Here is a 15,459-nt window from a genome sequence, read left to right on the forward strand (position 1 = left end):
TTGTGCAAGGCTGGACAGTACCAAGCTGCCCGTGGTTTTAACAGGAGTGATCTAACCTGCCAGGCTTTGCGTTTCGATGCTGTCAGTGCGCGTCACTTTTGCCTCGGGCGTGACTAATGCTGCAGGCTACTCTGCTGCCTGGGGAGTATCACTGCAACCCAGAGCTTCTGATTGTTTTGTTTAACTTAGACTTCAAACTGAGCATAAAAATGAACAATGCATGTCCTTGCAGTCTGTGTACGCCTTGATTAAAGCAGGACCACCAGTAGGACCATCTCTCCTCCTTGCCTGAGTCTGCAGTGGTATCCCTTGCAAGTCTAACCTCCTGCTTTTTGCTAAAACTACTCTCACATTTACTGTTTATCTCAGGCTGAACTAAGAAATTTGGCTGAAACCAAAGACTTTTTTTAAAGCATTTGAACTCTAAAATATTTGGGCTGGGATCAACCCACAACAGGGAGTGATTTTTTTTTTGTTTGGTGACTGAATCAGAAAATCACTTCTTGGAGTTCTCAATTCCCCAGCCACACACAGGCAGTAACAAACAGGGTATGCATAGGAGCATGAATATGGTGAGATTATTTATACAACCCTGAAATTTAAAGAGTACCAATCTTCTTAGAGTAAACCACATTATATTTAAGCTGAAGAAGCAAACACTGTGGCATGGTGGGGAAGGTTGGGAGGCTGACAATGGACAATCCAGACTTGGATCTGGTTACCTGGAATATTTGGGTAACCAGAATATTCATATAACTCAAATATGTGGATTCAAGTACGGCCTAAGTTCAGAGTAGCAGGAACTCTGTGACAGCATAACTTCAGGGAAAGGAATTTGATGCTGTACCACTTACGTCCAAAGCATACAGAGGTAAAACAGATCCGCAAAACAAAGCTCTTATACCCTGTAAGAGCCACTTCTTCACACAGCCACTAAGTTAATTTTCTAAAATCCAGGATAAACATCACAGCTTACAGGAACAGTCACCGTCCTTCTATTTTGTGCCAGTATTTTGATAGCCTTTGTACTATATTTGTAGCAGACATAACATGATGCCATATTTTATCAGCAGAAAAGCACCAAGAAAAAGAAACAAGGCAAAACCAGCCTCTGTGATGCCACACAAAATATTTTCTATTTCAAGTTCTCTTACAGAAAGGGAATGTTCTCTGTATCCAGGCTATGACAGATTTCAAAAACAGATTGTAAGAGGTCATTGCAGTTTACAATAAAAGGAAAGTGCTGTTAGTCATGCGAAGGGTGACCTGTGCCTCTCCCCAGCCCCAGAAGCACAGATGATGACTTACCAGTGGCTACTGCCCACAGCCGCTCTTCTTGGAATTGCAACATCTGATATGTAAAACCGTTTCCTTCCTCACCGATGAGGTTTTTGGTGGGGACTCTTACGTCTTCAAAAAAGATCTGAGCTGTGTCTGATGACCTCATGCCCAGTTTGTCTATCTTTTTAGCAATATGAATGCCTGAAGAAAAAGGGGTATTAGAAAGGCCACAAAAAAGTAGAAGCGCTAAGTATAAGTACAGCATTTTTAAAAAAACCACAGTTAGCAGATATAAAGGTATGTTCCAAGACTACAGTGAAATCTACCTTTAGTAAAAACATAACAGTATTCTGGAATTTAAGAGTAAAATGGCCCACATCCTATTTTTAAGAGTTTTTCCATTTAACTAGCAAATTGGAAACTGCAATAGTAAAGCTCCTACTTTTCATTATGTCTCCAATAATTAAATAATAAACTTACTTCATGCACATTTTGAAACAATGCAATGTTTATTTCCTCATGTTTGATTTTCAGGGCACTATAATAAAATGCTGGAATTCAATTTAGCATTATTTGCTGTGTGTCTGCACTGCTGTGTAACAGTAGAGAAGTATTTAATGATGACAAAAACAGAGCCATGTTTTAAGCTGCAACTAGATAATTTCACCTCCTGGAAATCTCCTTCCTTCCATCTCTTCCACATTTAACCTCCTCTTTCTAGCCTATCCTGATTATTTCTGGTATGTGTAGAAGAGAGGTTTATAACCACACCACACTGCTTTTCCCTAATAATAAAAAGTTAGTCTTAAATTTGTAACTGCTACAAACACCCAACAATTCCATATCGATTCCAAATTTTGTTAAAGCTATGTATTTTATGATGGCCTACAAAATACTGTTTGATTCATCTAAGTAGTCATAGAAGGGTTCATAATGATCACTGTTCACTCCTCTGAGTTTTCATGTGGACATGCTCGTGAAGGGGGTTTGCTTGCCCACAGGCCTCCGTACACAGCACTGACTCTAACCTCATACGCAATGGTCTGCTGGAGATGAACCCGGTTCCTTCAGGTCTGGCCATGTAAGAATTCAGCTACCCAGTCACACCAGGTAGGACTCCTTCCTGTTGTTTGTTTTTCCCTAGCTACAAGTTCTTTCATGCTATTGCTAAGATGCAAGCATGGCTTACCACTGTGCCATGGCAATTTCCTTGTCTTCAGTTTTTAACCCCATTGTTGCTCTGGGGCTAATGCAAATATTCAGGATGGAAGTCAAGAATGTTTCATAGGTAAACTGAGGCCAACAACCAGGCATGAGGATTTGTGCAAAACATGCTGATTACATCTGCCAAGTCAATATATGTAGAAAAAGCGTCCTCCAAATCAACTTATATCTCTTTGCAGAAGACCAAACGTTTTACTACCCACATACATGGTATTCTAACCAGGTTTGTGATGAAGAGGTATTCTGGTAGTATTTTCCCCTTTATTCTATTTTTCTTTTCTACTTTTTTTTTTTTTAATCCTCTACCACTCTTCAATGTGGCTTTGTAGGAGTTGGTCACCACATAGATTGTTGTGTTCCCTCTCTGTACTTGTTTGTAACCTGCTACCTTTCATGGCTTTCACTGAACATCTCTTTCTGAACTAATATAGACATCTCAACTTCTACTGACAGAAGGCCCTCAGCCATGTGAAAATTACTTTGGTTTTGTAAGCAGAAGTTGCAGTCATTCCATTAAAATTCACTTTCTCTGGCTGCATTGAATAGGGTAATGGAAAGGCTCATTTCTCTGCAGAGCTGAAATACTGACACTATTTCCAAGTGCCAAGACTGCTCTTAGAATAAGGTCCACAAAGACTTCCACACAAGATTTTTCTCCACCAGCCAATCTATAAACAGATTATGTGTTAGGAATACTTGCTTTGATATGTGTTCAACACAGGAAGAAAATCAGGACAGCTGTATAAAAAATTTGACTCTTGGATTGAAAATTATCCAGCAATTTGCACCCAGTCATGCCAAAATAAGCATTTCTGGTTTGTTTCTGTATTAAAATCAGCTAAACACACACTGAAACATTTACAGGCTCAAGTGTATCTAGAACATCTTTTCCTGTTGAATATTACTGCTTGGTTTCTTGAAAGTCTCAGAGATCATGTCTTTGGTCTACTTCCAGCCAGTTTTATGCAACCACTGCTCCTCACCCATATGAAGATGCACTTACTGCTCGTTAGTGAGTGGTGTACTAAGGACTCTGCTGGAAAAAGTATAACTGCCGCCAGTTCTATATATTGCTAAATCAATCCTGTTGTATACTTCCCCCGATCCACATACAACAACTGTTGAAGAAAGCTCTTACAGGTTTGGCTAGAGGAGCTAAATGTGTTAATGATTTCTATCCATACTTCTTCCAGATTAGGTTGTGTGTTCAGGGTTCCTGCATCCAGAAGCAGCCCCCCCCCCACTTTGTTGTGCCTTACCAGTTTCACTTGCTCTTAGATTAATTGATGTTTCTTATTCAGAAGGAGGCCAAACTGCATCAGCCTCATGTGCTAACTACAGAGGGGGCACTACACGCTTTACATTTTCTCTTTCTTCTTTTTGAAGACAATTCTACATAATCATCTCTTTGGCTACAATATGGGCATCAAAATCTTCCTTTGCTTAGTTATTGTCTTCATTCTCTTCATAAGGGGTACTATATACTAAAAATTACCAGCAGCAGTAGAAATCATCTGCCCAGATAATGCCTGGAGTTTGTCTGTATTAAATAGATCACAAGCCATCCAATAAAACAAATCTCAATCTAGCCAGGCCAAGTACCTGACTTACTAAAACCACTCTAACAGAGCCATTTGTGCTACTTGCACCAGTACCACCGAGATGGACTGGTGCCTCTCTTCCTGGGCAGTTCTTCCCAGGCATCTTTGATTTTTCATTTTCTCCCACTCTCCAGCCTTCTGACAATCTCTTTTATTTCCTATATTCTATTTTGAGAGAAAGGCAGTCTCTCCTGACACTATTTAGTGCCATTGGAAAAGAAAAGAGGCAGATTTTAAATTGCAACTTGAGAAACATGCCCTTTCCCCTTTCCTGGATGCTTATCTCTCTATTATCTCCTCCTTGCTATCTACCCTCGTGCTATCTGAGCACGCAGTGGACAAACCAGCACACAAACAGTTACCAGATTAGGGCTGCGAGCCATTTGCCTATATATCTTACACACAGACATTTTACGACTCGTTAGGTGCTCTTTCATCATATGAGAAATTCAGCTTTTTTTTTTTCTTTTAGGCATCATTAGTGTGATTATTCACCCAATCTGGATACGTACTGTGAATCCACACTGACGTTATCCAAATTCCCTTTAGAGAGACACTGCTGAATACATTTCTTGTAATCTAGACCATTATTTGCTTCACCCCAGAATAGACACTGTACACATGTGAAAATAGAAGAAGCAAATCCTACTTCATATCTGTAATAAAATACCAGTAGTTGAAGGTAATAATAATTCACTTTCAGACTTTGAATTTTTTTTTTTTTTAATCACCACGTTATACAAGTATGAAACAATTAAGATTTTTGTGAAAAATGCTGGACTAGTCACCCATGTCCTTACAGCTGCCAGCAAGGAATGAGTTACCACTGCGCCATGGATCCCTTCCTTACCCTGCCATATAGGCTAGTGACTGCAGCAGTTAGTCAGACATAAAACACTCGTTCTCCACCGCTCTCATTCTTGAGCTTTGACACACAGACATCTATAGACACTTGGTAGTGCATCACTCAGTCATGTCCTCCAGACACTTCCTGTACAGTCTTGGTCTGCTGCCTTCCAAAGAGCACAATCTTTGGCAGACAGACATCCTTAGGATGTACCAAAACAGCTGGAGCTTCCTCCTCACATCTGTGTCAAATAGCAGCCTTTTTCACACTTTTCCTCTTCGCCTTCCTGAAAAAGCTCATTTCTGATATGACCCACCCACTGAGCACAATCAATTGTCTTTATACTTCATTTCAAAAGATGACCAGTCTTGGTAGAGTGACCCTTTTGGAGGTCGGTATCTGTATCACACAGAAGAATGAATGCATCTACACTTTGAGGAGTGCAATTTTTGTTTCTAGGATGACTTCTACACTTCTGTGGATTAGCAGTGTAGCAATTTTTCTACTCAAAATCTATTTACGGCAGGTAAAGGTGGTCTGTGTATAGGCCACCCCTCATAAAGGTACAATGACTCATGTCTTTTTGCTTATTCCAAAGTGGCTGAAAACGTCCAAGTCAATTTCTGTATATTTGATCTGCCTCTAACAGTGGGTTGGCTGCTTTGCTGTTTTTGGAAAAGTGATCTCAGAGAAGTAGTACTGCATTTGCACTCTGACTGTTTCACAAAAAAATCACAAGGAGGACCTCAAGCAGATGGCTGAGATGCGAGTTTACCTGGAAATTCAGGGAGATCCTGGCTCTGAGTTACATGTTCACTCATCATTTACCAATAAGGAGAAAGTCTACAACTAGTGAAGCAGCTCAGGTCCATCTTCTGTGATCACCCATTCAAAGTCTGTCTTGCATGAGCAGAAGTCGTAGAAACTCACAACCCACTCAGAACTTGCTTAATTCCTAAGGCAACTCACTTGCTTAACTTACTCCACACTGAAATTCACTTACAAGCCACTCCCTTAAGCAGCTCTCATCACCCTCTTTTGCAACACTGCAGCCCTGGGTTTTTTCCCAGTCTGATCCATTAAATCAACATATGGACCTTCACTTCACTGCTGTGGTGGTACCCCTACATGTGAAATGGTGACGAGTATGTAAAATACGCTGCGTTGAGTGAGCAAAAGTGCTATTGGCTTATATATTAATATAAAATATTAAAATACATTAATATACATTACCATATATTAATATATATTATATATTTAAAATGCATGTTAAAATATATTACACATATTAAATTAATGTATTACATAATTTTTAAAATCTTAAAATGAATGAAAACCAAAAAGGTTTAAAAAACTTTTGAACAGGTTTTAAGCCTGCAGAAGGTCCCCGCCAACATAACCTTAACCATATCCTCTCTGAATGATGTCCTTCATGCACACAGCACTTTATTGCTGCAAGGTCTGCAGACTACTCAGGAACAGACACCATGTGGACTGTACCACTGAAACTTGTACACTTAGATCAAGCTGTATTTCTTCAATGTCTTCACCCAAATTCTGAGTTGTCTTCAAAAACAAATCCCTGCTTCCAAGATCTTTGAAGCTTTCACTCCAGCCCACATTTAACTCACAGACTATTTTTGTAATTTAAACTGATAATGGCCCTGGCAAAAAGATCCCTTTGCAGAGCGCAGCCATGAAGCACCCCGAGTATGCCTGCATTTCTCTTCTGCAAAGCCACCAGGTTGGGTGGTGGAGGACGGTTATTGGAGGAAGATCGGGATCATCCACACAATACAATCTCAGCACACCATTGCATCCTTCTAGTATTCGGTACAGCTGGTCAGCCAACCTGCCCTAATGGAGTCAGATACTGCCCATGGGCTCCTGGGAGGCAGGTGTTAGCATGTGGGATAAGACTCTTTTGGGAGGTATTTTCCATGTATTTCCCAAGTTCAAAATCTCTAACTGCTTTATCCTTTTATTTTAACATGTTTGAGAATCACTTTCAACATTTTCTGAAGAAATAAGACAGCAAGCTTAAAAATACTGCTCCATTCACTGAAAAAAGTAGTACATATTCTGTTCACCAGTCCTCATACAAAACAGGAGTTTAGCGCTATTTTGGAAAGATAATTTAAGAACATTTTACATGTAGTTCATAAGTAGCAAAATCTATGTAAATAGAGCAACGTTATCTATTTTGTGGAAGGTTTGCATCCTTATGCCTTTTGGGGACGGAAAAACAAGATGAAAGTTTTGTGGAACTTCTCCAAAACTAAAAGACACTGGATGTTATAACAAGAAAAAAAAACCAACCCCAAACAAAAAAAGACCAAACTCCAAAACAAAACGAAACAATAAACTTTGGCTCTATTTTTCAAGATTTCTTTGAGGCATTAATTTTGTCTTTGGCATTGACTTGCCTATTCATTCTCACAGAAGGTTATGAAATATTCCCATGCAAATGTATCTGAACATCTTTTATAAATTTATTTTTTGGTAAAAAGGACTCTTCATATAAAATTATTTAGGAGTCACAAGCTGAAGTCTGCAAAATATTTAACTTCCTTCTTGTTTCCTCTTGTCCCCTACTTTTTTGTGGAAGTGTGCAAATGCATTTCAGAACCAACTTTGTATGACAGTGAAACACCTAACGTCGAAGAGCATTTATAGGTCCAGTCCTTTCTGTCAAACACCTTTCCTTCTTGCACTGGGGATACACAAAAACACCAATAAAATAAAAAGAGAAAGGGTTCTGTGTTATTACCAGGTAGATTCATTGGCAGACATATGAGAGATTTATTTCGATGGGGAGGTCCTTCACTAGTGTTTGCCAGCAGGCACATCCAGTCCGCTTGGCACCCAGATGTAGTCCACATCTTACCACCATTTATGACATATTCATCGCCTTTTCTCACAGCTTTCGTCTTGATATCTGTTTCAAAACATAAGAAATGAAGGGTTATTCTTGTGAAAGGGGGGATAAGCTGGTTCCTGTACAATCGGCAGAGTCATTCCCTTGCCCTCAGACAGACAACTAATATTTGGTTCTCCCTTCACACCCTCAAGGGCTCTAACCCTTCCAGGCTGCACAAGGCAGACCCATCTGAACAAGTCTTGGAAGACAAGCCAGGGAAACCAGACCAGTTCTGTCACCCTCCTTCAGATGGAGCCTTCATCCCAGTGGAAAGCAGAAAGCCTTCCTTAAGTAAATTTGGTTGTCAAAAACTTGGGCCAGAAATATTTCAGTCTGAGGTGATCTATTACCCATTCCTGTTATTGTGCATTAGTCACTGAGGATGCCATTAACTTCAGAGTCCTGATTTAAACAAACATAAGCCTCAATATCTGTGTATGCATAAAGATGTATGTGTACACAGTTCCTGCATGTTCTTGGTCAGAACTGCGTGATAAATTCAAAGCCAGTAGACTTTCCAAAGGCCAAGTCTAAATGCTAAGCATGGCTGTACAGGAAGGAGTTCTAAACAACAATCATTTTCATCCGTGAGTGTTCACACCATGCTGCAAGCAGCCCTAGCTGCAACAGACAGCCGGAGTGAATCACTAGGTATTATTTACACTCCAGCAGAATTTCGAAAGGGCTGGCTTCTTTCTCCTGCAATCGAACTTCTTCAGCTAAAACCCCAACTGAGGAAGAGTCTCCAACAGATATCTAGCTATAAGTAGGTGATGGTATAAGAGAACCTACAACACCCGTAATAGCACCTGTAAATCAGATGAGACTATATGCCCATAAGAGCCCACCTACTGAGGGAGGCAGTAGACTCGGAGGGTGGGACTCAGACATGAAGTGGCATGGGCAGGCACATTTAAGTCAGCTGGTTATACCTTCATACACACCCACCTCAACCTGCATGTGAACCTTCTTCACAAAGGCTCTAAACATAAAACAAAGCAAACCCAACTATCTGATCTTCATTTACAAGAGAAACCGGGACTGAGGTCAGCATGGCTGAACAGAAGTCTCGTTAATGAAGGAACTGGGGACAAAATGATGGGAGAAAATTGTACAAGGTATAAGACAAGGGTATATTGGATATAGCTATGGCTAAAGGAATTTACAAGCAGATAACGATGAACAGCAAGGGAAGGAGATAGTACTGAAGTAGATAAAACCAGCAGCCATATGACTATTCAGTCAGTTAAAGGGCTATGCCAAATCTGCCCAAGAGACTTGATATGGTATCTGTGTAGTAATGGAGGCCAACAAACTGAAGTAATCTAAAGTATTGATGCTTGTAATACATGGACACAGAGACTGGACAATCATATACATGGAGACTAAATAATAAATGGAGGACACAGAAGAGCCAGAATAAGAAACATGACACTGTATTGAAGTAGTGTGAAAATGATGGGAGCATACAGAGGTATTTACATCACACATCCCTTTGCTCTGGAACAGCTACTGAAGTGATTAGATAGAGGTCCCACGGAAGGTCTGTAGAGGAACAGTGAGCACTGTCATCATGTTACCACAAATGTAAACAGTCCTTGCAAGCATGGCGTCACAGGGTACTAACCATCCAAATACAGATTAAAGAACAAATGCCTTATTAATGGGAATGTTCAAGTACTCCCAGATGTGATGGTTGACAGTTTGCTTTAAACACTTGAGAAATGACTACTTAAAATCAACTTATGAAGAGTTGGTTCTCTTAACTTTAGTCAGAAGAAAGATGATCAAGTCAATAACCAAGTTTTATGTTTAAAATACAGCAGGCTTTGAAAACCTACTAAACAATTTACTAAGTTGACTCAATCTTAGGGATATAGCTATGAAGATAATTTGGAATATTTGACTCTAATTATTCTCCCTGACAGAGCATAGCTCTGGGAAAAGGCTACTTCAGTGGGTGTTCCAAAATTCATTTTTGGCAGGTCCACACCACTGGCCCTGTAGCACCTATAAGTCAACAACTTGCAGAGCATGCCATTGAGGGTCCCCTCTAGGAAAGGCCACAAGGCATCATCACAAGGCACATGATACAGCTAATGCCATATACGCAACCAGGGCTGGTCGCTTCACCATGCAAACCACAACATACTTGAGCCTGAAGTCGTCTTCTCCACTGTGCTCTTGAGTTCATCCATGCATCTAAACAGATTTGACAAAAGGCAAGGTTGGCCTCAACTTTTAAGGTCAATATTATGATCAAAGATAGGCAACACATACCTTTAGTGCAAAAAATTAAGAACATCTATCCGGAAGTTACATCATCAGCATGGGGGGTGGGAGAACGGGACAAAAAAACCAAAAAACACCAAAAACCAATCCCAAAACAACCAAACCTTCATGAAATAGCTTCAAGTCTAACTGAATGAATAATCAATTCAAAAGAACAGGAGATGGCCTACAGGAAAGGAAAGAGATTAATCATCAAAGCAAGCTACAGTTTGGAGGTCGGAGGGTAAAAACTGCCACAGGTCAAACTAAGTTAAATCTTGCAGATGAAAACCAACAAAATTGAAGATTGAGGCAGCAAACAAATGTTTCTGCCACAGAAATGAAAAGAGAATGAGAAAAAACATGAAGCATATAGAATATGCCTCAAAACTAAAGACATTTCACATGACATTACAACAAGATTCACAATATAGCTGACAAAGCAAGACATCTAGAGGAAGGACTGTACAGAAATGAAAATTAGTGAAAACAGGGGTTGTTGGTTTTGGCAATCTGCACAGCCTCAGAATACATTTGGAAAGAAAAGATAATTCAATTTACCAGTGGTATCTTATTTAAAACCAACCTGATTTGTTTATTATTATAAAAATGGATTTTCTAGAGAAAAGCAGAACAGGAAAAACCCTGTTGGACTCAAGCAAACCAAAACTGATGCTACTAGTTAACCATGAGTTACAATTTTTAGAAGATAAGAATTAGGACAAAAGTGAAAATGTGGGTAAGGAACTTGGCAAAGGGGAAATTGCATCAGATTGCGTTAAAAGAGGAAGTGCTGATGTGCAGGGAGGGTACTATTGCAGCTCCTCCTTGGATATCAGCCTTTGGACAAAACCTGTTGAATATTTTCATTAATGATCTTTAATTGAATAATAGGAATACACTAATGAAATTTGCTGGTGACACAAACTTGGGAGACAACACCAACATGGACAACTGAGGTATCACCCAGTAAGAAAGAAACAATCTTGAGTTTTCAAATTCAACATGGCAAGTACAAGTACTTAGGCACAAAGTAATAAGAATGATTGCTGTATCTTACAAAGTTTCGATAGCAAACCACTAACGAAGATGATCTGCAGAGTTAATCACAAAGATTCACAAGCCAGCAAACTGTTGTGTAACATTTCATATTGGAGGGTAAAATTCTGTTAGGGTTGGAGAAGTATTTAGGCCATTATAGACACCATGTGCAATTTCGTTTTTTCATGCTCAGAAAAGATGACCTAAAACCAGAAAAGCAGAGAGATTAGATTCTACTGAGACAAAATGGGGAAGATATTTATGCTGAAGAGACAGACATGAACAGGGATACTTGGTGCAGTTGCCTGGAAGTCCTAACTTGAAAAAAGAGGAAGTGTCTTCCACGATGTGTTCTTACATATACCGCCCCCCCCCCCCACTATCAGCAAAACATTATTTAAATTGAAGAACAGTAGTGAGAGTAAGACAAAGTCGTTAAAAACGATGCAAATGTTTATGCTTTGTGGTACCAAGAATCCTGAAATTAAAGACACTTTCTATACCAACTGTTCTGTACTGTTCTGCTTCTTAAGTCAGCTCTGTGCTAGTTTTGGTCGACAATATTTTTTTTTGTGCTAGTACATGGTCAATACTATGTACAATATACAACAACTACATTTGCAAGCAGACAGGCGCTCCTTCAAATTTACTTGAAATTTATATTAGACTAATATACCCAGTCGTTTTTGTTCTGTTGAATTTTGAATAAATTCATTCCAGGCACCTTTTACTTCTCATGTGGAGAAACACTTGTTTTTCTTCTGTATTCACATCACCTTCAGTAATTTTGGACCTGGCAGAAGAAAATGCTAGAGACACCTTACTCTGTGTTATTCTTCAGTTTAGAATATACCAGCTCACACGGCAGAAGCATGTCCCCAAACTTCACATGTGAACAGTTGCTATGCTTTACTACCCCTTCACTTAGATGAGGGAGACAAACACCTCTGTAGCATGAGAAACGAAAGGATGCATCAAGTGCAGTTTCACGCAGTTCAGTCTACTTTAAAGCTGGGCCACCTGGTGACGGTATCCTCTTTCTGACTCGTGCAAACCAATGCTACTCAGAACACAAGCTAGTGCTGCTCCTGTCTAAGTTGTCCTTTTAATTACCCTTTAGAAGCATTGTAAGCTGGTTTCTGGATTTATACCAGGGATCAGATCTTCCATGACAGGTGAAAAAGTATAGTAATTTCATCCTGCAGTCTGCCTCCCAGCTGCAGTCTGGATTCATCAGATAATCCTAGTTGATCTCAAATTTTTCTTTAACTGTATTAATCAGTGTATCATAACAACTAAACTAGATGATAAACAACATACAGCTAAAAGAATATTTGTTACTTATTGTCTGGAACACTGCATCAAAAAATTAAAATCATATTTAGAAAGTTCTGATAATCATCTAATTAAACTAGAGAGGCATTAATTAAAATAAATGATATTATATTTCCTCAGTTAGCCAAATTCAAGTTTCAAATTCTTTTAATGAAAAACAAGTCTATAAAAATTATGGAATTTTTCTTATGAGCAAAATCAATTAACTAGAAAGGAAAACAGCAACAGGTCATGCAGGAAGATTTAGTCCCATTATTTCATTATCCCCATTAACTCTCTTGAAGACTACCTGCTGCACCCTTGCTCTAACACTGAATAATTATCTATTTGTCATGAGAAAATGACATGAATTTGGCCAAGGAGATGGACACAGGACTCTGCTGATCAAAAAACTTCTGTCAAACTCAGTGATTTTGTCTGCAGGAAGACATTGTGTCAGTAACTTGTAACAGCACGATGGGTTCAGTTTAGCTATCCTGTGTCCAGCAACAAAAGCTCTGAAAGTAGCTTGTCATTCCCTTCTTCCTGAAATTCACAATTCATAGTTAGATGAGATATCCTTTACTTCTTCTACAGTATCTGTTTTAATTTAGTTGTTCAAATTATCTACTGCCTCAGGCACTTCAGTATATGGTTTCATTTGTCCATGTTTTTAAACATATTCTTGCACTAAAACAAGAAAAATAGTTGCACGCAAATTATCTAGATCACAAAGCTAAGAGATTTAACATGGCAAATTCTTCATTAGCTCTAAGTAAAACAATCACCAGTTCAGAGACATTTTTGCTGCACAGGAATGACGGAAGGGGCCGACGTGAGGTAACAATGAGTGAGAGGAACCCATTGTGAAAGTGATGCCATCATTTTCTGAATGGACTAGCTCTGCAATTTGCCCACGTTCAGTGGAGAGGCCTGTTTTAAGGAAGTGCAAGTTTTAGTACAGCTGAACAGGCCACACCTCTACCATGTACATCTGCAGATTTGCACAACTGACAGTGACTGTGCAACTCAGGAGGTGCTGAAGTGCTCCTTGCCAGTGGTGAGCTCGGACAGAACAGGGGAGGCAGCAGCAGGACAAACGCTAGGAGAAATCCAGGGCCAGCACAACAGCTGCATATTAATCTGTTGTGCTCAGCTTATACAGGGTTATAGCTATTGATTCACTGACAAATACATTCAGTTTGATTGCTTTTGGATGCATCAGAGGCATGTGTTACTGCTCCTGGAATATTACTTTTTGCCCTCACTGCACCAGACTTTCCTTCCTTTGTATTTATTACAAATGATAGTGGCAAAGGGAAGGGTCAGGGAAAACAGATTCTTTCCATTAAAATACCAGGCTGTCTAAAATTGGCAATTTGCTAAGTTAACTTACTTGCGACATCTGACCCAGCTCCAGCTTCACTGATTCCCAAGCAAGCCACAAAATCTCCAGCTATAGTTGGTACGAGAAACTCTTTTTTCAACTCATCAGAGCCAAACCTGCAACAATATAATGAAAAAGATAGGCTATTAAAAGCTTCTGAAGGTCAACTTTATTTACAAGTTAGTTACAAATTTTGTTCTACCCACACAGTGATCAATTTTCCTATGACTAGGTAAAACCTCTCCCAGAGTCCTCCAAAGCTATGATTCACAGCCTTCACCAGAAGTGCAGCCACAATAATTTTAAACAAGGTTTTTACAAGCATTCAAGCATCTTAGCCCCACAGAAACATGCGGTCTAGATGCCCAAAATCTGACCTTTATGACTGTTTTGAGAGCTATTAGATCTAAATAAACATAGTACTTGGGGTTTCCCTCCAATGCTCCTGTACCAGTCTGCAGTCAGCCAAGATGGAGGATCTGCTTTCTGCCTATCTTCTCATTTTGTACCAGCTCTTTGCCAGGTTTTAGTGGTGACTAAAAAGTTATGACATGCGATGGCCACCCTCTGCAAATATCTGTATATACGTTATTACTATTTCACGTCTGCACCTAAATCACACAGTGAAATCCATTAGTGCTTCTTCACAGCCGTTCTTTTAGTCCCCACAAAAATAAAAAGGAAAACAGCAAAACTGTTGATGGTGTTTTAACACAAGAGAGCCACTCAGCCGTATTTCAATTCAGTTAAGAGGCACCCTCTTTTTTTCCAATGTTTAGCTGCTTTCATCAATTCAAAACATGGCCCATCTCATTTCATGGTTGATTTTGTCTTAATTAACATTCACTGATTTGGTCTTGCAGTGCAAATGGCGAGTTTGTGGTCTAGTTCTTGAACCTCTCTTGTGCTAGACTGAAAGATTCCTCAGGTCATGAGATGTCTCTTCTGTGAGCAGAAATGCATAAAAGTCAAGTTCCCTCTCAGCCTCCTCTTTGGTATGAGGATTCTCAGGTCAGCATCTTCACTCATGTCCTTAGGCTTGCTGGCTGTCTAAGTAGGCTGCCAGTTACCTGGGCCCTCCTAGAACACTGTCCCAGTACTTCCAAAAGAGTGATGCCATTTTAGCTAAGACTCTGACCCTTCCCCTCCACTCCAACCCTGACACAAAACAGTCAAAGGACACGGGATGGCCAGAGAACAGACTGGGAGCTGGCAGACTCTTTCACTTTTTGCACACAGGGAGCTCAATTCCTAGTCCTGTCCCTGATGATAACCATGGCAGCAATCCCACATAAATACAAGAACCGAGCTGGAGTGTTTACACCTTCCTCCAGCATACTGGGACAAAGTCCCCTGACCTGTTATGCAGTGTACTTTTTTTTTTTTTTGCTTTTCCTTGGGACATCATCAAGAATGGCCAGCTGAAAATTCTTTAGACAAAAGAACACAACCAACAACATGAAAAATTAGATTACAAGAGGAGCTAGCAGGGATTTTTGGCAATGCTTTCTGATGCTTAGAACTTTGCCAACCTTTAGTTATTTCAACAAAGGATTTCCATGACAAGAACTTT

At 39.7% G+C, this 15,459-nt stretch overlaps 1 protein-coding gene across 1 annotated transcript in view; it reads right to left on the reverse strand.

Annotated features, from left to right (window-relative positions):
• The window catches only part of LOC104048679 (probable acyl-CoA dehydrogenase 6), a 92,280-nt gene that overhangs the window by 13,097 nt on the left and 63,724 nt on the right, over positions 1-15,459 (reverse strand). Inside the window, exons 4-6 of the mRNA XM_064444604.1 lie at positions 13,896-14,002; positions 7,724-7,891; positions 1,309-1,482 (exon numbers count right to left, since the gene is read on the reverse strand). Coding sequence (XP_064300674.1) covers positions 1,309-1,482; positions 7,724-7,891; positions 13,896-14,002 — 449 coding nt within the window. The remainder of the gene's footprint in view (positions 1-1,308; positions 1,483-7,723; positions 7,892-13,895; positions 14,003-15,459) is intronic.

Source organism: Phalacrocorax carbo, chromosome 2 (genome assembly GCF_963921805.1).
Source record: "Phalacrocorax carbo chromosome 2, bPhaCar2.1, whole genome shotgun sequence".
Lineage (NCBI taxonomy): Eukaryota > Metazoa > Chordata > Aves > Suliformes > Phalacrocoracidae > Phalacrocorax > Phalacrocorax carbo.